Source organism: Lepisma saccharinum, chromosome 3 (assembly GCF_977018435.1).
Source record: "Lepisma saccharinum chromosome 3, izLepSacc3.1, whole genome shotgun sequence".
NCBI lineage: Eukaryota > Metazoa > Arthropoda > Insecta > Zygentoma > Lepismatidae > Lepisma > Lepisma saccharinum.
This window is the reverse complement of record NC_139231.1, coordinates 103,443,705-103,467,976: the sequence shown is the minus strand read 5'-3', so window position 1 is coordinate 103,467,976 and position 24,272 is coordinate 103,443,705. Positions and strand designations below refer to the sequence as shown.

The 24,272-nt window shown below is 37.7% G+C and overlaps 1 protein-coding gene across 1 annotated transcript in view; it reads left to right on the top strand.

The window, feature by feature from the left end:
- LOC145985927 (cilia- and flagella-associated protein 251-like) overlaps positions 1-24,272 on the top strand; it is a 457,476-nt gene that overhangs the window by 395,702 nt on the left and 37,502 nt on the right. Inside the window, exons 2-7 of the mRNA XM_083120068.1 lie at positions 7,843-8,007; positions 10,004-10,150; positions 12,129-12,232; positions 13,598-13,752; positions 17,728-17,840; positions 23,396-23,519. Of these exons, the coding sequence (XP_082976194.1) occupies positions 7,861-8,007; positions 10,004-10,150; positions 12,129-12,232; positions 13,598-13,752; positions 17,728-17,840; positions 23,396-23,519 (790 nt within the window). The 5' untranslated portion in view covers positions 7,843-7,860. The remainder of the gene's footprint in view (positions 1-7,842; positions 8,008-10,003; positions 10,151-12,128; positions 12,233-13,597; positions 13,753-17,727; positions 17,841-23,395; positions 23,520-24,272) is intronic.

Below are 24,272 nucleotides of genomic sequence, written 5' to 3'. Positions count from 1 at the left end.
AAAATATGTTTGTTTCTTGAGAGTGGCACCTCCCAAGTGGCCGTATCCTCAATATTTTAGCCCTAAGTTGTAACTTCCTGTCGTTGAACAAGAAAACCTAAGTTATTTCATCATGGCAGCAGAGATTGATTGAGTTGGTGTTTTAAGTCCACTTTATGCACAGTAAGGCTAATCGGGACTGGACGTACAGTTTAAAGTGTTATCCGAACCACCACGTGCCTCCACTGAGTATCGAACCCGGGACCCCTTAATTACAAGGCGACGACGCTACCGCTGCGCCATCAGGGAGGCATGGCAGCAGAGAAAATAGTAGGCTATCATTAACACATTTTCTATTCAAGGTTGGTATTGTTTATTTGATATTAAGTTAGTGTCGCTTTTCTGAAGCACGAAAAGCTACAATCTTTTGCCGCTTCCTGTCAGGCCCGTAGCTAGATTGGGGCAACTGCCCCCTGGAGAGCCTGCTTTGCTCCCCCACCCACACTGTGAAAATTTCAGAACACATTCCTTCCTGAAATTCTCACTAATCTTTGCAATTATAGCATGTGCTACTCTAGCAACATAACAAAGACACTTATTGATTTTGTGATTTGTTAGGATGTATGGGATTCTGAATAATGTCGTATCAGGATTAAGGGGGGCGGGAATTCAGACTTCGGGGAATGATTTCGTAATTTTCGGTATCTAGAACAGTTGTGAGATTTTGAGTAGTCTTGTATTAAAGGTGACTAATGTGTTCGGGTGTTTTTCTTAGATGTGTTGCTATGAACTTGGAACTGCTTAAATGTTTGATACCCAAGTCTACCTTTTGGCAATAGTGATTCATGTGGTAGAGATGTGGATATTTAATTTTTGTTACTTAGCTTTGCATTTCTGCCACTTCTAGCTAGCTAATCGCAACAATGAGTGATGACGTGAAATTGATGAAGACACACTTCAGTGCCGAAACCACAGAGGGTCAGGGGGCATTGTATCACCCCGACCTTGGACAGAAGTCCATTCTGGGGGAAGCAAACATTGAAGTAAAAAAAACAAGACTAGGAGAATCTAAGAATAGCAGGACAATTGGATACTCATGATGGAATTAGATTTTACGTGTTCCTTGCATTTTTCTTCCAGACGGCCAAGGGCACTTTCAGGGGCGCAGATGGGCAATTGCCCCCCCCACTTCCGCTTTCAAACTTTATACAGATAAAAATACATTTCGTAAAATATTCTTTCTCGCTCCGCTCGCAATGTCTGTTATTCTTGTAGTTAAAGTCACAGGGGCGGCGGGAGTCGGCCCTGGGAGCCAAACAATCCATATGAAACAAAAATGTTGAAGAGAATGCCATGGCGCCTCGTAAAATTATTTGCACCCTATTAAACAATTTTTCTATGAAACTTAATATAAAATATTAATGATGACACTGTAATCCAGGAAGTTTGTCAGGTGTCAAACACATGTAGGCTATTTCACATATAATTCACACAATATTTTGCAAAATCGTTAACGTAACCAGAAGGCAAACATTGTCTGTAGCGATGCAAGAGTCTCCCCTTTGAAGGAAATAGGGACCCATGTTTTAGCAAGTACAAGAAAAAATGTATTACAACTTTTTACACAATTCATCAAAGTGTAGATAACCATTTTATTATTTAATTAATTCGATTTTTCTTGCATAACACAATACAATGGTGTTTTTGGATTCTCGTTAGATTCCTTTGAGCGTAACTGGAAACTAGAAGGGAATCATTATGAAGCATGATTTATAAAGGGCTCCCTTAATCAGTTCTGCAGAGAGGCCCAAAGCTGTTGGTACATATTAATCGTCTATTAACATTATCGACCTGTAAATAACAAGTAGATACTGTCCTTATTATCCTATTTATGTTAAACTTTATATTCTTTGCCAATCTGGAAAGGTCATTATCGAAATATTGCTATTTGATGTTGACTTCTTTTTTTGTTCGTTGGAGTTTCAAGATAGCTATCATCCATTTTCTGTTACTTATCTATTTTGGGGGAGGGAGGTAAGTGCTTCTGTGTACCCTGCTATATTTGCCAATGCAACACAATATATTAAAAATTTGCCCCCTCTAGGAAATACTTCGCCCCCCTACAAAGAATTCCTGGCTACCGGCCTGCTCCCTGTTGTTGTCATTTGGACAATTTAGAGTTATGGCACACCATGAGGTAGAAAGGAACCAAAAATAAAGACCCTTTAGCACCTCCTTGGAATGATTGAAACATTAAAAACTGCTTTTTATGAACTTTACAAGGTTTTTGTTATTGAAATGTCCATACCCCTATCAACGGCTGTTTGCGGCAAATCAAGTGTTATCTTCGTAATCGAATTGGTAATGAGAGGTTGAATGCTCTATCTATTCGCTCTGACAAAGAGCTTGAAAAATCTTTGGATTTAAACAAGGTTGTGCCTGCTCATGAAAACATATATATCATATCGTAGTTTCTTGATGTGGTTTATTTTCTCACTTTAGCAAAAAAAAAAAAAAAGTACTCAAGCTCTTTACATAGAAATAGTGCTACGTTCATCCGTAGCTTTTATGGCGTATTTTGTACTGTTCATATGAATAATAATTAGTAAGGCTAGATATCATTCCAGTCAAAAATGGCTTTGGAAGAGAAAACAATATAATTATTGCATTTTACTTGACATGGAAGATTCGTTCCTAAAAGTACTTTTGTGTATGATGGAATAAAATGCAGTGATTATAAAATATTTCACTGGTAAAATTATACCGCAGAAAAGTATTAAGTCAATATCTTTAGCCCCCAAAACTTATTCCAGGCTGGCGCCGTCACTTGTGATCGCCCCTCCTCGTGGATCCGCGCTATATAGTCAGGCAAAAGATCGCGTGATTCGTTCCCTGCCTCACCACAGTCGCAAGTTCCACATGAACGTCATCGACTTTGTTTCCTCAACTCTACCAGACTCTACTCCTTCTACCCTCGTCAGTTCCTATAGCAACAGGACGCTTTTCCGTGTTTGATTTTGCCAGTGTCTGATTGTATTCCAAAACTTGCTTCTGATTCCACTAGATAGCGCATTGTTCACAAGTTGTTGTTTTTTGAATTTTGGGGGAAGTATGTTCACCTCATGAAAGCATAGGAAGTGCTGACTTTTATGTTGCATGGGAAGTACGTGAATGTTTGGTTTCTGCTCTTCAAGAATTAATTGTTTGTAAGATCTGTGTTATTCTTCTGTAAGTGATAATTTTCTAGTCCGTATTTGTTCCCGTTGTACATACAGTATATTTATTTTTTATAATTATTCGCATAATATTCATTATTGTTGACATGTTTTACATTTTAATAATTTACTGTAAAGTTCCCAATGCTAACTTCACTGAACTTTTAAGCAAGTTTAGACGCCAGCCTCGCTAGTCTGTAAAAATGCAGTCCAGGGTGGGCCGAAGTTCCCATTGTTTAATTCGGTAACAGGGTGGGCCCAAGTTCCAATTGTTTAATTCAGATTTCATCATGGTACACACGCTAGTTTTTCATGGCTCGATTTCTATTTATGTCAGTTAACACATAGTTCGGAGTTTCAGCGATTAGTTATTGCATGTTTGTTTGAGAATGGTTTTTCACTTCCGATAGGTCCTATGTGATTCTTCTCTTGCAACCAGCCATTCGTTTACTGTCATCTTGGTTACGGACTGCTGCTGCCAACCAGACCCGTAGCCAGGCAGGGGCCAGGGGGCTGAGCCCCCTGGCATTGTCGTTAGCACCCGGTCATTAGGTAAAACTATTGTACCTATAATTTGTTTGTATAGAGCCACCACAAAGAAAAAAACCTTGGACCAAAAGTCCCCGCGCAGCTTTCCCTTCTTCCATTCAGTGCGGGCCATAAGGAAGCATGGTCAACTCTCCCCCTCCCCTCCTCGCGAGAGTACGGTGCACAGTCGCGGGTCTGCACAGGCTTTTTTGCTTGTGGTTTGTCTATAGTGACAAGTGAAAATGTAGACAGCTGATACTATGTGGTCATAACTTGATGAAAGGACAAATTCACAGAACGAAGATCAGCTATCACATTCCCTCATCTTGTTTATGAACTGAAGTTCAAGTAGCGGAAAGTATAGGGTGTCTACAAATGATTGATAGCAGTTTCATGATGTTACTGTACATGTATTATTGAATGTATCACTAAGTAACTTTGCAGTTTTGTAGAGAAACTCAACAAGTTTTGTAACACATTACAAGTGATGGAAGTTTTTCTGTTCACCGTGGCGCCGTTAAGCACATTCGTGACTTTCTGGAATTCAGTACTTTTTGTGCAATCTAAAAATTTAGAGTTTACGGTTGCTTCTCCTTCAGCGAACAACCATTACAGAATATGGGTATCTTGACATGTTAGAAAATTGGCTCATGCCACAGTTGGAGACAGACAGTGAGAACTTTATCCACCAGTTGGATGGTGCTCCGCCCCAGTTCCATCACGATGTCCACAAAATCTTAACCACCAGAGTATCAAACCGATGGGTCGGTCGTTGTGTAAATTATGATCAACAACTGCTGTCATTATCTCATGGTGACTTTTTTTTTGTGTGTGGGGTTATGTGAAGGATCTAGTGTTTGTGCCTCCATTATTGAGTGATCTAGCAGAACTGCGGGTTCGTATCATCAGTGCTTTTTTGATCGAATTGATAGGTACATGCTGCATTGCATTTGGGAAGAACTTGATTATAAAGTTTATGTCTGTAGAATCACGAAGAGGGGGCATATCGAACACTTGTAATGTGTCACAAAACTTGTTGAGTTTCTCTACAAAACTGTAAAGTTACTTCACAATATGTTCAATAATACACATACAGTAACATCGTGAAACTGCTTCAGTCATTTGTAGACACCCTATATTTAGTAGGTTGTATAGAGTTTAGAAAGTTCTTGCATAGCCAGGCTGAGCTCCACCTTGACATTAGGTAAAACTATTTTGTATAATTTGTCTGCAGTGAAGAGTGAAAATCTAGACAGCAGATATCATTTTGCTCACAACTTGGTGAAGGATATATTCACAGAACATAAACTTCATATTGTTTATGAGCTGAAGTCGAAGTAACAGCAAGTATTTAGAAGAAATCTGCGACTTTGACGTCATCCACATTCCTTTCACATGTGCATCAAAGGTTAACAGTTCCTAAGTTTTAGGAATGAAGGGAAATTTTATTCTTACACCTGGGGGTGGAATGTAGGGTAGGCACTATGATTGAATATTGTGCATTTTTCTTGTATGATATAAATATCTGTATCATCAAAAGTAGTGTATAGTATGTAATAAGGGATGATGTCAATAGCAATTAACACTTCAAGAGATGTTTTAGAAGATAGCTATATAAAAATGTACTATTTGTGTGATATTTCTAAATTTTATATAAACTTAATGACCCTCCCCCCCCCCACACACACACAAATAATTTACCTTCATTTAACACTGTTAAACTTTTGAAAAATGTACTTGGTTTACAAAGCCCCCCTGAAAACCCGTGAACCCCCCCCTGGAGATCAGTTCTAGCTATGGGCCTGCTGCCAACTAGGTCACATATGTGTGGTGCATGTGAAGAGTTTTTGTAGTTAGGTTAGGTGAGTCAGGTTTAGGGTTCTTAGTGTTAAAATAACTTCTCCAAATGCTTTTGTGGTTAGGTTAGGCAGGCCAGGTTTAGGGCATTACAAAAAAGCTTTCAACACCTCATCATGTTGGTGCTGATATCAAACACAACACCCCTTCGAGCATCGTGTCAGCAGTAGTCTGTCGAATGCCTTTTCCATGGGAAGTGGGATATTTCCGTAAGATATATTTTGCAGCTTCTTCTCACCTATAAATAGGACTTTTCGGAACTGCAAACAATGCAAATTACTTTCATGATCATTTCTACTATTTTGTGATACTTTTTTTCTTCTATGAATGAAAAATACATTGTCGATGTGAAGAGCGGGTGCTTGCATAACGTACTTTTACCTTTTTGCGATAAATTTGCACTCTTTGAAACTTTCACCAAGGTTGTTGACATTTGGGTGTCTTTGGAAAGGGTCACCCTTCTCCATTTTATGCATCTTACCCAGTGAAAGAGGTAACTTGCAGCTGGTGATCAGTAAGTGGCAATTTTTTTTTTCTAGTAGATATACGTATACGTATATATATGTAGTCATGTAACCTTCTGAACAGCAATTTGTAAAATTTCTGGGTTATGCTGAAAAAGATTCATGCAATAGACCTGAAATGTCCATAGTAGGAAAAAAGCAAACATATGTGTTATGTAAGTACTGTTTCACATTTTTACGAGTAAAAAGTATACATATGTAGGAACTATAAATATGAATAGTTAATATTTGTTCATTTGTTCAAAAACTTCAGTAATTGGATGAAATTTAAATGCACCATGCAGGGGAGGCATGTGTGGTTTTTGGGGGTACAGTGCCACACACTCAGGACAGGATTTACCTCTTTGTTGCCCCTAGGCCAAACAAGCTCTGCCGCCCCCATACCATTGATCAAAAATGAAAAAAAAAATCATTATTTTCTGTATTACTACTTTTAATATTAACGGCATGTAGTATTAATTAATGATAGTTACATACAAAAAATGTAACAAAGCGATATGACATAAATTATATAAATTACATTTTAACATTTACCTTGTTTTTCAGGGAAGACTTTTATTTTTACTTCATTTAAGTGATAGGACAGAACACACACTGGGCTCATCAACGGCACTTTCCTCACTTTTTTCCTGATTACATTTCTGTATAAAAAAAGAACCTTCTTCAGAAATGCTTCCTGCTTTTCATCTTTCTCCGCTTTTCTCTTTTTGTATTGTGACCCACAGAGTCTTACTCTTTGATCACTCATAATGAGCGTAATGACATTTTAAACTTACGTCGGACACTGACACATGCGAGATGCAACACACCACCTACTTCTTGAATCATATTCTCGAGCAAACTAACAGTAGAAAAGTACAATGCCAAACCCCTTTAATAATGCTTGTGCCGACAGTTTAATTCTCAACAATTCAACGCGAATCACATGCTTTTGATATGCGGCCAATGCCGGCAGTAACAAGGAATGTCGTTCCTGGAACGCAGCCAAGCCGATGTTGTCTTTCAAAAGCAAGTGGCAGGCTCCACGTAGTTGCCGCAATCGCCGACCTGGCTTAGCACAATACTGTACATTCGAAACAACAACGTCGGTAATTAAAACAACAAATTAGTAAACTAGTTCAGAGCCCTGCTAGTCTATCTCTCTTAAGAAATATTCTTCATTAATTTATATTTACAATACAACTACATTAAGTCATTCCATCCATGTGTCCAGAGAAAAAAAAGAGGCAATCCGAGAATTAGGTATTCCTTATAAATTTAAAACCAACAATCGTATTGCCCCTTCCTAAGTGCCGCTCTAGGCCCGGGCCTATGAGCCCTATTGGAAAATCTGGGCCTGCACACACTCTACCTTGCCCATACTATAGGTGATGTGGTCATTACCACGATCTGGTTGTCTTTACCACTCCTTCCTCTACTTATTGTTTAGAGACTGGATGAGCGCTAGAGCTGCTTTATGGAGGGATATTGTTAGAAAAATCCCACATGAGACCTTGGAATCACACCTGGGTCTTGTGTGTAGCAGTCAGAGGCCCTATCGACTTATCTCTTTCTCATCAACTTTGATGCTCCTTTCTAGTTACATTTATTTACAAATTAAGAGCAAAATATCTTAAGTTTCATCACTTGGCCATTTATACAACAATGTAGTTATAAACAAACAGTGAAAAAAAATAAAAGCTTCATAATTTTTCCACTTATTGCCTGCTTTTAACATTGCTTATTTTTTTCCATTCTAGTTGTCATTGGAAGCAACAATGTCAGAAGATAAAGAAGAGGAAAGGAAATCTGATGAGGACTCACCTTTGCAACCTCTCAATGATGCACCAGCCCCACCTTTATCATCTCTTACTTCTCACTTAGAAACATCAAATTTGGAATGCAACACAAAGTCGATTCCATTTGTAAGTAAAACTCAATATAGGCTAGTAGATTTCAGAAAAAAAGTACAAAGTTTACCACGTATATCTAATTTTTGTATTGTAAATTTATAGAATTATTTTCCTGTAGTTTACGATTATTATAAGCATAAGAAAACAGTTTTTCGTTGTGACGTTTCAGGAGAACACGCACTTTCTTCATCAGACATTTATTTGTAATAATCGTAAACTACAGGAAAATAATTCTACAATGCCAGCAATGCGTACATACAAGAAAACTATTAGATTTATAGTCTTCTGACATACTTGAGTACATGTGGCTTGTATAGTACAGACAAACAAATGCTTAGGATACTACTAATGAACTATTAATTGCACTAATTATCTTGCATGATGTTAAGAAGTTTTCATTTTTTTGCTCATGATTTTTGTGTCACTGTCTTCCAGAGGTTCTGTTGTGAATATTATTTTTATGTAATCCTGCAAAGCCAAATGGCTAGTATTCTTGCCTTTGGTGCAAGCATTTCCAGGTTTGAGCATTGGTGAGGACTCTATAAGTTTTTATGTTGACCCATCATTTTGGCAACAAATTAAAAGTTATTCGAAAGAAATTGTATTAGGCTGTGAACCATAGAACTAGACAATAGCAGTTGTGGGGCTTGATGCACTGTCACCATGCATCATCCCGTGGAAAGCCAATGGGCAGTGGGTAAGATACCTGTCCTTTTTGAGTGCTTCAAGGCCACACCAATGCTCCTTCCTGTATTATTTACAAATTTTCTTGTGTGATTATTTACTTCACATTTTTTACGCATAGCTATATATGTGTCATTTTTCAAGAGTAAACAAAGGGTTAAGCAGTGATTCATATTAATACATATGAGTATGTGCTCAAACAGCTGCAGAGCAACCAACCTCCATAGCGAAATGGTTAGCACACTACAATGCCAGAGGTCCCATGTTTGAATACCATGGGTATTCTTTGTGAGTGTCCCTTCATCCAATTTCATATCAGCACTCATCCTTATGATTGTGATTAGCCAAAAGTGGCAGAAATGCGACGATAAATAACAAAAATCAAAGCAGCAGGTGCTCAAGGAGTCAGCATTTACTTGGTTCTTATATGAATAATGTCCTCCCTTACATAGTGTCTACACTAATTATTTCTCACAGATACATCAACTTTTTTATGACCTAGTGATATACATACATGCTCTCATGATCACCTACATGAATGTGTATACATAAACATTGACTCAGAACACTCAAATTCTTTAAACACATGGGAGTGTGAGCAAGTTCTCAACCATTTTATTCATATGAAATCAAGTACATGCTCCAAAAAATTGATAAATTTGTAGGTATTCAGTTTTATTCTTATGACCCATTGTAACATATTATTAGAAATAATCTAATTTCTAGAACATTGTTGGACATGTCCTCCCTATGCTATGAGGTTGTGAACTGTGTTAAGAAAAAAGTTTGCCCTTTCATGTTACTAGCATGCTGAATCACAGTGTTGGTGCTGTATTTGGGTGTGACTAACATGAACACAACTCAATATGTGAAGTTGACAGCCTAAGTTTTTGTGACACATTTTGTACTTTTGTATGAAATTGTGTGTATATTTTTGGTAGTTCACTTTATGCACAGATAGGCTAATTGGGATTAGACCTACAACTCAAAGTAAAATTTGAATCACCATATGACTCCACTGGGTATCAAAATGCAGGACCCCTTCATGAAAAGATGATGACATTCCCATTATGCCACCTGGGAAGTGCCACTGACAAGTATTTGAGTTGTGGTTCATTAATATTTTACATATTAATTTTTAGGATTGAACATTTATGTGTGCCAAAAAATTGTCATTCTAATGGCATTGGAATATCTTTCTCACTCTCCCCCTTATTTTTCATATATATTAGAATTGTGTTCAGAATATTTTAATCTGTGTTTTTTTTCACATGAATTTAAAATTTTAAACTTAATATAATACATTTATTTGGCTTTCTTCTAGGAACTGGCATGGGCACATGGTAGTTCTTCTTCTCTTCCAGTTATAAATATCACAAAGAAAGATCGACCTGTGATCTTCTATGCAGCTTCTCATGTTGCAATTCTTTTTAATTACAAGTTACATGAAATGAAATTACTTCAGGGACACGTGAGCACAAATTCTTATATTTGCAATGTTGTATTATATGATTGAAAATGTCTACAATTGTATTGTCATAGAAACTAGTGGTAATAACCAGAATCATAGCTAGAGATTTCAACAACCAGGGTAAAAGTATAATTTGGAGATCTGGCAACAAATTCAGCCTCCCCTCTCTCCCTTCCTTATTCAAGTTTACGCTCCTGTTTAATATTCATGCACAAAGGCCAGCCCTCACCCATGGGGGAATCCATAGCAAAATTTACATTAATCTTGCTCAAGTACACATCCTCTTCTGTTCCAAATCATTTAATTCTAACAAAACTTACTTTCTAAGTGAAAGTTGTCTTGTAAGAAAAAGTTTGAAATGCATATTTACTAATCTTTACTTCTGTGCGGTAATTTGCAATATGTTACTGTAATAGGTAAAAAGTAAAGAAATTTGCTGTGCTGTGCGGCACACCATGAAGACATATAGGGGTGTGGAGTTAGGGCCCCACACTTTCTTAAACTGATCAGTACCACACCTCTGGCTGCCTTTACCCCCCAGAGTTTCTGCCAGGTAGCCACTTAGTACGGCACTGGTGGATGCCGGAGCCACTTGAACAGGTGGGAAAAATCCAGGTCTGTATTTAATACAATTGTTGTGGCATTCAGAGAATTGTCAATGCAATAGTATATTTAACAGAACAACAAAAATGATAGATGTACACTATATATAATAAAAATATGTATTTCAATGTACTCAAGCATAGAGGGGGTGGTCCCTTCTCCAAAAAAATATGTATTTAAGTATAAAAGCAAAAACCTGAATATAAAATTTTAATGTTCAAATAAATGAAATGCAGTATAAGGGACGAAATCTGAAATAATCAGTTTTTAGATGCACAAGAGACAATGCTAATCAAAAAGCTTTCATCCCTCAGAGGTTTATTCCCCTCCCAACAACAACGCTGTTGGACACATTTGAGGCAACATTTTATTTGTTGCCCATCTGCTTCAGTTTCCACCACTTACTTTTGGATTCCACCATTTTTTATTATTTGTTTTCCCACTGTATTGTTGGTTTATATCCTGTTGAGATACTGGACATGTTCCTTGCCACGTTTTACAACACATAATGTAGTTGGTATTGGCAGTATTTCATTTTTCACTAAATATGTGTTCCTTGCAACACTGGCAAGTGCAATTTCATGATAGGAAGCAATGTCACAGGTGCGATTAAATTCTATGTTTGATTGCAAGCATACATGAAGCAAAATTGCCTGTTTTGAATGTTTGCTTGCTGCAACTATTCACCAGTGACAACTAGTTGTTGGTTTTGTTGTGTTCTATACGTTTCTGAGGTATGTGGATCCCATTTGGACAATGAACAATGGTAACTGGCAGATTTTCATGAAATTGGAGAATGAAGACACTTCCCCTTTGTCATTTGTAGCCATCTTGCAAAACCTGGCTCCCAGCAGCCAAATCCATGATACTGGATTATGATATTTCCGGTTCATAATTAAAGTCTGACATATTTTTCAGTTGATAACTGGACTTTTGTAAGAAATTAAAAAATAAAATCCTAATTTCACTGTTATTGTTGTTAGACTAGCAATGTAATGCAAGCTTATATATCAAAATGCTATCAACTACATTCATTGTATAGCTGTTTCGTTTTTGTTTTTTTGCTAAATTTCTCCTGTTATACCTGTAACACTGATACGGATAAATGGCTGATGGAGGGAGAGTATGTACTTCTCCTGAAATTATGATGACAACCTGTTTCGTGTTTTTAACTTACCCTGATTCCATCCTATGACCTCATGACCTTTACATACAGTTTAAAATTAATTTTTCGAACTGCTAATGATGTGGTGGCCAAAAGTCACCATTACTTGCGGTGTCAGTTATGTTCTATTTACAATGTAGAATTAAAACGCACGCACGTGCATTTTTTATTTCATTCCTTTCATAAAATTTCTTTCTTTCTAATTTACAGAAAAACTCAATTTCAACAATATGTACAGACAATACTGGAAAATGGGTGGTTACAGCTGATGCTGGTACAGATAGTGCTGTAATTGTTTGGGATGTTGAATTGTGGTGAGTGTCATCAATAATTTACTATATTATATACATAACTGTACCATTGTGTAAAACACACAAATCAGGCATGCACTAATTTTGATGCTTGAGCATGGTTCATCCTTCATGCATATGTTCCAACATGCATCATTTTCACACAGAGTTTGTTAGCAGCTTGTTTGGCCTATTGTTTCAATTCCTAAAACTCTCATTATGTGAAACATGGAGAATAAACATGGTGAATGACAATTTTTTGTTAATACAGTGGAACTTTGGTTTTACGTTTTTCAGGGGACCAAGTTAAAAAAAACTTAAAATTCAGGAAAATGTAAAATTGAGAAAAATGTTATAAATTTTGCTATGTCGGGACCATCAAGATTGAATGTATAGTGGGAAAATGCACAATTGAGGAACATAAAATCAGAGTTCCACTGTACTTATGTAAATACTGTTAGTTTTACGGTAATTACGTGGGGGATAAAATAACCCCTACATCATAAATACAGAGGTTGTTCACTTTATATCCGACCATTGTCAATTCGTTGCTGCCACCTGGCATATCATGCTGGAACTGTGGGTCTGCTGGCCGAAGCAGTGTTGTGTCTGACCTTGTAGGTGCATGAGTGTTGGTAGTGAATGTTATCAAATGGCGCCGAAAATCAACCGGGATTGGGAGGGTTACGTAATGGCCCTTTTCCATGCTAAGTTTTCATACGTACGCATTGTGAAACAGTGTCGGTAGAGTGTGTTAACACTCGGAGTGACTACTGCGAAAGCTATTGAGGCCCGTTACATACAACAGGCCCTCCTTGCGAAATATTCACCCACGAAAGCAGCAAGCAAAGTGTCACCCATAGTGCTAAGGGGGATCCGTCGATTGGCGTGCTAAGAAAATCCCTCGACTCAACGTGATATGGCCCACAGATTTCACCAGAACATCACTACCTTTTTATCAGGAAATGGCAGAGGAATTAGGAATTCATGTCATTCCATTTGAAGACATTCCTGTGAAATGCCCAGATGTCAGTCCAATGGATTTTTGCGCATTTGGACTGTTGAAACGACGTCTTCAATCTTCATGGTGTGCCGCCCATGCACCCTGGATGGTCTATGGAAAGCTTGCAGGGAGGAGTTGGACAGAATTCTGTCCTGCGCCGGAGCTTTCTGCAATGCGATGCCGGGTGATAGTCCACAATGCTGGGGGTCCAATAGAACATGATCGGTGGTGGCGGCGTGGTATCTCTTAAGGTGAGTACCCATCAAAAATGGTCAGATATAGAGAGAACAATTCTGTAACAAGAATTTAGAAAGTAATGTGATATTATGGTCAGTATTTTATGTAACGGCTCCTTTTTTTGTGTATTTGCCTTTTATTTCTTCCAGTATTCCGATTTGCTCTTTATTTGATCCCTATCCAAACCATGGAATTCGCGTGGTGGGCATGAGCCCTAATGCCAAGTACTTGGTAACTGTTAGCAATGAGGTTCATCAGATTGTATCATTCTGGGAATGGACTTATGGGAGAAATAAACCAGATGGTAAGTTGTCGCTTAAAAGAAAATGCCCCTTATCATTTTGATACATAAAATTTGCTTCTGAAGTTCAAAGACTGGTCTAGCTGACAGTGGCGCAACCACAGTAGGGGCATTGCCCCCCTCCAAACCTTGGATGGAAATTAGTTCAAGGGGAGGCAAGAGGGGATGCAAACATTGATGGTCAAGTGTACTACTTGCAGGGGGCAATAACCGCCCACAACTTCAAATTTTATGCAAATAAAAATTACTTTTCGTAAAATTTTCTTGTCCGCTTCGCTCGCACTGCTTATCTAGTTCAGAACGAACCGTAGCTAAGGGCCATGACTCGCAATATGTCATTCTTCTCTCTAATGCATTGTAAATTACCAGGCAGAGAAATAAAACTTGTCTTAATTGATTTTGTTTTAAATGCATGAACAAGTGTTTTGAGGAAAGTAAGTGTGCACATTTGAGAGACTATTTATGTCATTTTTGCTGTTGGTTTATTGGGAGATGAATGAATTGGTTGTGTAATGTATTTAAATAATATATGAGTCATTCCATGCCAAATCAACACAGATATGTGCAATTTTTAACCTGACCATCTTCGATTTTCATGAAATTTGGGGAGTTGAAACTATGCATAGAACTTAGTAACTATGAAAATTTTTAGTCTCGTGCGTCTTGTAATTGTTAAATTATACAAGGTCAAAGTTTGCAGAAATTGCCCTTTTTGAGCCCGCTTAGCTATACTAAATCTGCTGTAACTCCGCCCCTATTTTGCCTAGGAAGCTCAAATAAAGCTTATTGTACAGTGAATTGAACAAGCTTTCCAGTGATATATATCAAGCCTACCTTTGGATAAAAATATAATTTTGTCACGTGACCTTGACTTTTGACCTTGAATATCTCAAAACATGTCATCACCAAAAATCGTGAAAAAAATATATTTGGTCCCTCATACCATACTCTAAAACATACCAAAAAATCATTCTGGGACTGCAATGGGATCAGATGATACAAAATAATATGTGTAACTGTGTGAACTATGAAGAGTCAAATGTCCCTTAACACCCCCTACAAAATGTGAAGGAGTTATCCTGGGTATAATTGGTCATGAAAGAAATAGGTTAGGCACAGGGAGATCCCTACCCGTGTGTGTCAAGCGCAGATCCGGCATATTGTTGACCGCCATATTGAATTCAACGCAAAAATTTCAAAGGAAAGGGGGTGATGTGATATATCAAATGAGGCTAGAATTTCACGAGAAATGAAGTGACGAAGGTTTATCCAACATATATTTAACCAGCAAAAATTTATTACTGCATGCTTGTAACCATTTTCTCCTTTTCGAGGTGTTAAAAACAAAGCATTGGAATGCTCCTAACGTGTTAGGAACTCATCGAGATCACGCTGACACCTTGGGAGAGAAAGAAGTATACGCACCATTGCATATGATTTTAATCAGCTACATTCACCAAATAGTTGAACAGTGAAGAATATTGGGAAAAGTATCTCAAACAATTACGTGACACTTCCTTCGGAATGAAAAATTCTTCAGTGACGAGGCAAATTTTTATGTTCACGGTGAAGTTATTAAAAATAATATGCAATACCTGTGATTTGCTCAGTCGAATGGTTGTTGCTGGTAAGCTAATTATGTGGTATAATGTATGGCGAACGGAAATGGTTGGTCCATATTCAACAACGGAACCTTAAATGGTGAGGGCTACTTGGATTTGTTAAGTGAACAGGTTTTTTCACCCTTGCTTACGGGATATGGCACTTTTCGAGAGTTTTGAAACAGGACAGAGTGTGACCGCACTATGTGGACATTTTCGCAATTTCTTTATGGTAATTTTCTAGGTAGATTGATGGGCACACGGGGATCTATTAAAAGGCCTGCACATTCCCCAGATCTAACATCTTAGGAGGACTTTTACCTTCAGAAACATTTGAAGAGAATGGTGCATGCACTAAAAGTCCATGATATTGACCATCTGAGAGAAGGCATAGTTGCTGCTTGCGATGTTGTTGCACCTGCTACATTACCAAATGTTCTATGCGAGTGTGAGAGACGTCAACGAGTGTGCTCACTGGAACATTGACAACATTATAATGTGCATATATCGTAAGTGAAAGATATGTGTATAACGTTTTGCTGGCGTAAGATACGTTGGAAAATCCTTCGTCACTTCATTTCTCGTGAAATTCTAGCCTCATTTGATATTTCACATCACCCCCTTTCCTTTGAAGTTTTTGCGTTGAATTCAATATGGCGGTCAACAATATGCCGGACCTGCGCTTGACACACACAGCTAGAGATCTCCCTGTGCCTAACCTATTTCTTTCATGACCAATTATACCCAGGATAACTCCTTCACATTTTGTAGGGAGTGTTAAGGGACATTTGACTCTTCATAGTTCATGTAATGGGGCTTTTATCAGTCACACAGTTACATATATTATTTTGTATCTTCTGATCCCATTGCAGTCCCAGAATGATTTTTTGGTATGTTTTAGAGTATGGTATGAGGGACCAAATATATTTTTTTCACGATTTTTGGTGATGACATGTTTTGAGATATTCAAGGTCAAAAGTCAAGGTCACGTGACAAAATTATATTTTTATCCAAAGGTAGGCTTGATATATATCACTGGAAAGCTTGTTCAATTCACTGTACAATAAGCTTTATTTGAGCTTCCTAGGCAAAATAGGGGCGGAGTTACAGCAGATTTAGTATAGCTAAGCGGGCTCAAAAAGGGCAATTTCTGCAAACTTTGACCTTGTATAATTTAACAATTACAAGACGCACGAGACTAAAAATTTTCATACTTACTAAGTTCCATGCATAGTTTCAACTCCCCAAATTTCATGAAAATCGGAGATGGTCAGGTCAAAGGCTGTGTTGATTTCGCATGGAATGACTCATATGTTGTATATAATATGTATTAAAGAAATTTTGAATGAGCTCCAAGTTGCATATATGTTAAACATACATTGTGCATGAAAGTTGTACGTTAATGTAAAAAGGAATTATATTTAGAATACATTTATCAAGCATTTTCTGTCTTTCAAATAATAGTTTGTGTGCTTGTTTTCCATTATTAATGTCAAATTGAACGTGTTGAAAAAATAATTCAAATCTATTGTTCGAACACAAATGTTTAAGCACCAACTTCAACCCCCTTTTTTCATAATTTACAAGGGTAATAAAATCTTTGATACTACCACTACTACTACTACTACTACTACTACTACTACTACTACTACTACTACTACTACTACTACTACTAATAATAATAATAATAATAATAATGTTGGTTCCGGGTTTGAATCTCGACTTGGGCATGGATGTTTGTGAGTGTCCATTCATCAATTTCTTCATCACCATTTTTGCAAATTAGCCAAAAGTGGCACAAGAAGCAAAGTAAAATAGAGCAAATCAATAATATCAATAATAATAATGTCATAACATTATTATTATTATTGGTATGTTTATTCTGGTACTTGCCCCCCCCCCCACCCCAGACAAAAATTCGTTGTTGCGCCTTTGCTAGCTGATAGATTATCATAAAAGAAATAGCAAGTAATATTAAATGTTACATTTTTTTTTCTCATGACACCAGTAAATTCTCACAAGATTACTTGCTAATTTACTTGAATGTGTATATTAATTTATACATTTTCTCAATTTACATTTTGTTAAACATGACTAATTCCGTAGGATAACATCTTAATAAAAAATGCAAGTTAATATTATTTATAAAATTTTGGCTTACATCTATTTCCTTTACCTCACATTTTCATCACGCCATGTGGCTTTCTCAAGAAGCTAGATAAGAGTCATTCAAGAAAGACATTTTAAAATGGGTGAGAAGTAGGACAGAGGCAGTAAATGCTTATTTTGAAAGGTGGGTGGTTAGGGAAAGATCTATGCATGAGATGTGTTAACCTAAAATGTGCTCTTTCGAAACAGTTCTTTTCTTTCTTTGCAGCCTCATGCCTTTTACCAGACAACATGAAGCCTGTGAAGTCTGTAGTATTCAATCCAGATCACAATGAAAGCTTTATGCTTACAACTGATGATAGAGTAGCATTTATAAACTATGTAAGTCACAGTCTTTTTTTTTCTATAATGTTTATTCGTTTTTCCATAATTGGAAAATATTATTCCCATATTGAAGTTACTTTAGTGAAATCTCGATTTTAATTTTTAAAACGTGGGAAAATGTAATATTCAGGAAGAAAAAATGTAACATATTGCTATATTGGGACCATGAAGATTGAATGTATAATGTGGAAAATGTGAAATATGGGAACATAAAATCAGGTTTTGTTCAGTTTTGTTTTCAGTCCACTTTGTGCACAGATAGGCTAGTCGGGACTGGACCTACAGTTTAAAGTGGAATCAGAACTGCTATGTGCAGGACGTCGGAACCGGGGGGGGGGGGGGGGCAACTGCCCCCACTCATCATCAAGGGGGGGGCAATATGGTCTTTTGGCTCACCCAGTCCCAGCCTAAAAAATGAGGTTATATTTTTTGAAACTTATTTTTGGTTCTAAATAAATTTTTGAGAACATATTTTTGCACTTGTTAAATGAACCTAGCATCAAGTTTCCGCTAACAGCAAGAACAGAAACTATGTGACTGGCAGATCACTAGGCAGATTAGGAATGGCAGTTTGGTCTTTTCAAGTCAAGTGCAATGTGAATTGTCCCCTCTCCCTCCCCATAGGAATTTGCTACTTTCGTTGCGAGTTCCACCAGGTTTTGTACAGGTGCGTTCGCTTGTAACAGTACTCCGGGAGGGGGGCAGAAGTCGGTGCACTCAGGTAAGAGCTGCCTGCAGTTCCTAAATAGATAAAATACCTGACACATTTCTGCAAAACAGGTGCCGTGAAGGAACCAAATGTGCTTTGACGAATTCCTGGCCTCCCTCTCTGTGCATGCTTCATGCCCACAACCTCTTTATCGGGAGAATGTAACGGTTAAATTAAAACAGATGTGCGTTTACCATGCTTTGTCTTGAACTTTTCAGTTGAAATTTGGTGTTGGTTTGGCCAGTTACGGTCAGTTATCTGTCGTGAATCGCCCCGGTCCATCGAAACAGTGCCTCCATCGACACACGACGTATCATTATTAATATGTCAAATTTTGATTATGAAAAGGTGTTTGCAGGGGAAGCGTGGAAGAACCAGCACAAAAGATGTATTTTTTGAGGTAAGCAGTAGAATAATTTTTTCCTTGTTCATTTACACAGTCTGGCATCTTGAACCACCCCAAAGCCATCAGCAACAATTTAGAATGGCTGTACCCATATGGAATCTTACAACCTTCTACTCATGGAAGCATATACCATAACTGCAAGGTGAAATGCTCAGTTACATTATCCGCTCTTGTACATAGAATATAAATGCAAATTTGAAACCAAACATTTTCTTTTTAAATTTAGTTCTTGCATTTATGATTCCTAAAAATTACATAACAGTAATTCCTGGCCTGTGCTGGTTCTTCACATTTCTTGATTTTAAGTGGTGTCGATAGCAAAGTTCCTTAAGTTCAAACAGTATAGCCCTCATGATTTTCGAGCTTTGAAAATTTATTCTTTTTTATAAATGATTTGAACATTTAAATGCCTGTACGCATAGCAAACTGCTTGTAAGGAACATGCTTTTATTGCCTGCAAGCAAGAATTTGACTTCCCTTTCGCTTGCATCTGACATTTGAAATCGGTGAGAGGAGGTTTTAGATTCAAATCCTGGGCAACGCATTAGTGTGTTTTTGTTGTTGTAGCATTATTTACTTAGTCTAATGATTATTCATTCTCAATATTGCGTTTACCTCAAGAAATATAAAAATGCGACAAAAATTTAATAAAAAGATAATTTTCCCTGGTTAAATAAATAGGCTTTTGAGAGTTAGCTCCATTCTTATCATCAGCTCCGAAAACTTGAGAACATCCTCACAATGGTATCTCGTGATAATTATCATCCTTCAGCAGCATAAAATTCAAGACGTATTTTACGTAATACTTTTCTTTGTACCAGATGTCCCTTAAAATTTCTTTCTTTATTTTAATATGATAATTGGGAGTAATGCTACAATATAAATTGGAATATTAGAATACTTCTCACTGGGCAGTTCTTTCACCAGGGACCAGGTGATATCTGTAGAGTACCCAAAGGGAAGTTCAACAAGGTTATTTGACCGCCCTACAAGAAGGATACATTACAGCTTACTTTATCCACAAGAATCTGGCATCTGGTCGCATTGTGTGCTGAGTGCCCCTTTTACAGCTTCAGCTTTTAGCAAAGATTTGGAGATCTTAAGAAAGATTTATGGGTTTTAGTCTTGGTAGGGAGTTCACCTCCGATCGCTATCTATGTATGTGTGTGTCTGTATATAAGAAAGTGTGGGGCGTTACCCCCACACCCCCTATACGCCTTCATGGCATTGTGCAAAGCACAGGGGAGCACTTTACCTATATATATATATATATATATATATAATATATAATTGTAATGATTGTAAAAATTGGCTGGTGGATTTAAGAACTTGCCCCCCACTCTGAAATAAGTTCCAACGTCCATGTCTATGTGCCTTCACCGGGTATCAAACACAGCAGTCCTTGATTACACCATTACCACTATGCCATAGGAGAGGCCCTCATAAAATCAGGGTTCAATTGTATGTAAAATATTTCTTTAAAAAATGCATGCAATCTTTGTTAAATGAAAAATGGTTGATATCTTTGAATAACTTGGGTTGAATATGTGTTTCTCAGCTTGTTGTTCAGAGAACTTTTGAATTCCACAATAAGGGTCAATAGTGCCCAATGTCATTTACATTTTCTTTTCAGTTTAAATGCAAGAACTTGTTAGTATTGTTAAATAGCTTTAATACATTATATTAGATAATATGCAAGTGTACATACGTGTTCATTATCCTGGATTAATTGAAGTATTGACATCTCATTGCTAAAAGTCCATTTTATTTAACAAGCATATTAACTCTGTCATCCACATCCTCATGGTAGCACAATTGTCCCGCATGCGGCACTCAGTGCTGCCCTATCAAAATCAACATTATTTACATGAATTATTGATGCAAGTCGATGTTGAATTACGCTAGCACTTACTGGAAATCAGGCGAAATATATATGAATGCAAACGTGCCCATTGCTGTCATTTTTATTAGCTATTAAAGGAAATAAACTAAAACAAATGAGAGAAAGTATCTCATAGAATTACAAGCTTAGACTCTTGAAGCATATGCACCAAAATAATTAAAACTTTGCCATATAATGAAGGAACTAGAAAATGAACTCATCATTCACAAAATTCTCAATGCATTTTTCAAAATTTTCATCATAGTTTTCAAAACGATTCAAAATCGTACAACTTACATGGGCTTATGGAAGGAACTATTTGTTCCAAAATTTTCAGTCAAAGTCTTACTGACTCGCAGAAAGAGCAATCAGATGCATAAACACAACTCGAAGGACGTTACAAAATATTTTTAAAATGTTGAAATCTCAATGTTTCTCCTACATTTATGAGATATACGTAAATAAAGACATACTGACAAAAATAAAAGGAACCGAATGTTGTCACTTTTCAATATCATTATTTTGGCAACTCTGACATTTTCTATGGGTACTGCAATGGTTTCTGCATACAAATAATTTCCATTCCGAACAACATAGTGTCGTTTTATTCTTCTTATTTTTGTCAAATTCATGGCTGGCATGCTATAATTTAAGGTAGGGAACATTACCACTCGCGGTACTGAGTACCATCAAAGGGACCGGTCACCTCAGAGACGTGTAAGCAACTGAAAGACTGCCAGAAAAAAAGGTGCGAACGCCTCTATTTTTTCGTGGGAATAGTGTATATAGGTTACCTAGTGCTTTCCCATCCATTATTGCGCTGGGAAGGAAATTAATTCAAAATTTTAATGCTGGTAAAAAGCAGCATTTAAGATCTCAGAAAAATTAAGTCAACAAACATGAAATTGCACACCTAATATGACCAAATTGACAATGAGGAATGATGTTTGTGCAATATTTTCAGTTCATGAAGTCACACAGGACTAAATATTATTTCTTGCCTTGCAAGGGAGAATGGGAATGGCTGTATGGGTGTATAATGTTGAATTTACGAGGCGCATCCAGAAAGTAAGTTTCCCTATTTTTTAAAAAAAAACAACACAGAGTCAGGAAAGCATTTATTGGCAACAGGTACACCAAAGGTTCAGCTATTTTTCAACATAGCAACCACCAGAATTGAGACACTTGTCGTATCGTGGTATCAACTTTTGGATCCCACTGTCGTAGAACTCTGCCGCCTGTGAATGGAACCAGCGTGTGACAGACGTCTTCAGCTCTTCGTCGTTGCCAAAACGCTCACCGGAGGGCAGGAATTTCTTGAGGTGCAAGAAAACGTGAAAATCGCTGGGAGCCAGATCAGGACTGTAAGGTGGATGATCAAACAACTCTCAGCCAAATTCCGTCAAAACAGCTGCTGTGCGCCGAGCCGTATGTGGACGAGCATTGTCATGGAGGAGCACAACACCTGCAGTAAGCATGCCACGCCTCTTGTTTTGAATGGCACGTCGCAATTTCTTTAGTGTTTCACAGTAATGGTCAGCGTTCACCGTTTCACCTCTGGGGAGGAAGTCAATGAGCAAAATGCCCTTCCTGTCCCAAAACACGGTGCACATCACTTTCTGTACCGACAGCGTCTGTTTGAATTTCTTCTTGACCGGAGATTCACTATGCCGCCAATGCATTGACTGCTGCTTGGTTTCCGGGGTGAAGAGCGAAATCCACGTCTCATCGCCTGTGACGATCCTGTCGAGGAAATCATCGCCGTCATCATGGTACCGTTGCAGGAATGTCAGTGCTGCTCCTGAACGTTTCATTTTGTGTTCGGGTGTCAGGTTTTTCGGCACCCACCTGGCACACAATTTTTTGAACAGCAGGCGCTGCGTGACAATCTTATGCAACACGGATCGCGATATCTGCGGAAAAAGGCTACTCAACTCCGTAATCGTGAAGCGACGGTTCTCTACGATGCGCTGCCGCACCAGCTCAACCAGACCATCAGTGATAAGGGATGGACGCCCACTGCGCTCTTCATTATGGACACTTTGACGACCTTCCGAAAACTGCCGACACCAGCGACGCACCATCTGCTTACTCATAATGTTCGGTCCATAGACCTCACAGAGCTGACGATGAATGTCAATTGGCGCAATGCTTTGTGCATTCAGGAACTTTATCACCGACCGAATATCGCATGCGGCGGGAGAAGGAATACGAGCTTCCATTTTGGACCACTGCTGCCTCGCTACTGGCATGTGGCGGGAAAAGGAATACGAACCACTGCTGCCTCGCTACTGGCGCCGGGCAGGATCTGTCCGCCTGGCATATGATTGATACGTCTTAGCTCTGCTGCGCATGCGCAATTTACACGGTTCATTATGTTTACTTTCATGGGAAAAAAATAGGGAAACTTACTTTCTGGATACGCTTCGTAGCAGAGCATCGTCATGATATTTATTATAATGTACATGTTTATACTGTTATAATTGGTCTATATCCCTCTACAGTTGTTCTACCTTCGATTTAATTCATCTCTTCATTCTTATTTGTACTATTAGGAAGATGGAAAACTGGAAACTCACATACCAACTTTATCTGTATACACACATCAAAATCTAGGAATCATGAATAATTCAACATACCAGAAGAGAACTCATGTAGCTCTTACTGCAACAAGCCAAGGTAAGTTTTTGGCTTTTTTAATTAATTTCTTACACAGTATACACTGTAATTGCTCATTTTACTTTTCTAGATGTGAGTGTAAGGAATTATGTAAGATAAGATTCTTGAATGAACTATTTGCCTTTCAGTTATACTGCTTTTCTTTCCTTTCTATTGATTTTTTGAATGCTAACTAGGTACATAGGATACAAGGCATTCGATAGGGTAAAACATGACTTGCTTATGGTCAAACTAAGCAACATAGGAATAAGAGGGATAGCTTATGAACTTATCCAATCTTATCTACAGGACAGAATGCAAATTACTCAAATAAGCTACAACAGGAGAACAGCCACAGGCTGAACCTCGCCCTTTAATAAAGAAAATTTGAATTGAATTGAATTGAACATGCATGCTATAGTCACAAACTTTAAATCACAAAGTAGGGAAGTGTTAATGGTGGTACCCCAAGGATCAATCCTGAGGTCCCTGCTCTTTATTTTGTACATAAACAATGTACCAGAATACCCAAACAAAAATTGTCACCTATGCAGATGACACAACCGTTCTTGCCAGAGGTATCGACCCTAGGAAGCTTGAAATAAACACTTTTATCACCATAAACCAACTGGCACAATACTTAACTTCCTCAGATTAATAATAAACAACAATAAAACAAAATTTATGATATTCAATACAATCCAAAACATGGATTATGAGTCACAAACACTATGCATAGACAATGTGCTCATAGAAACTGTATCTTCAGCAAAG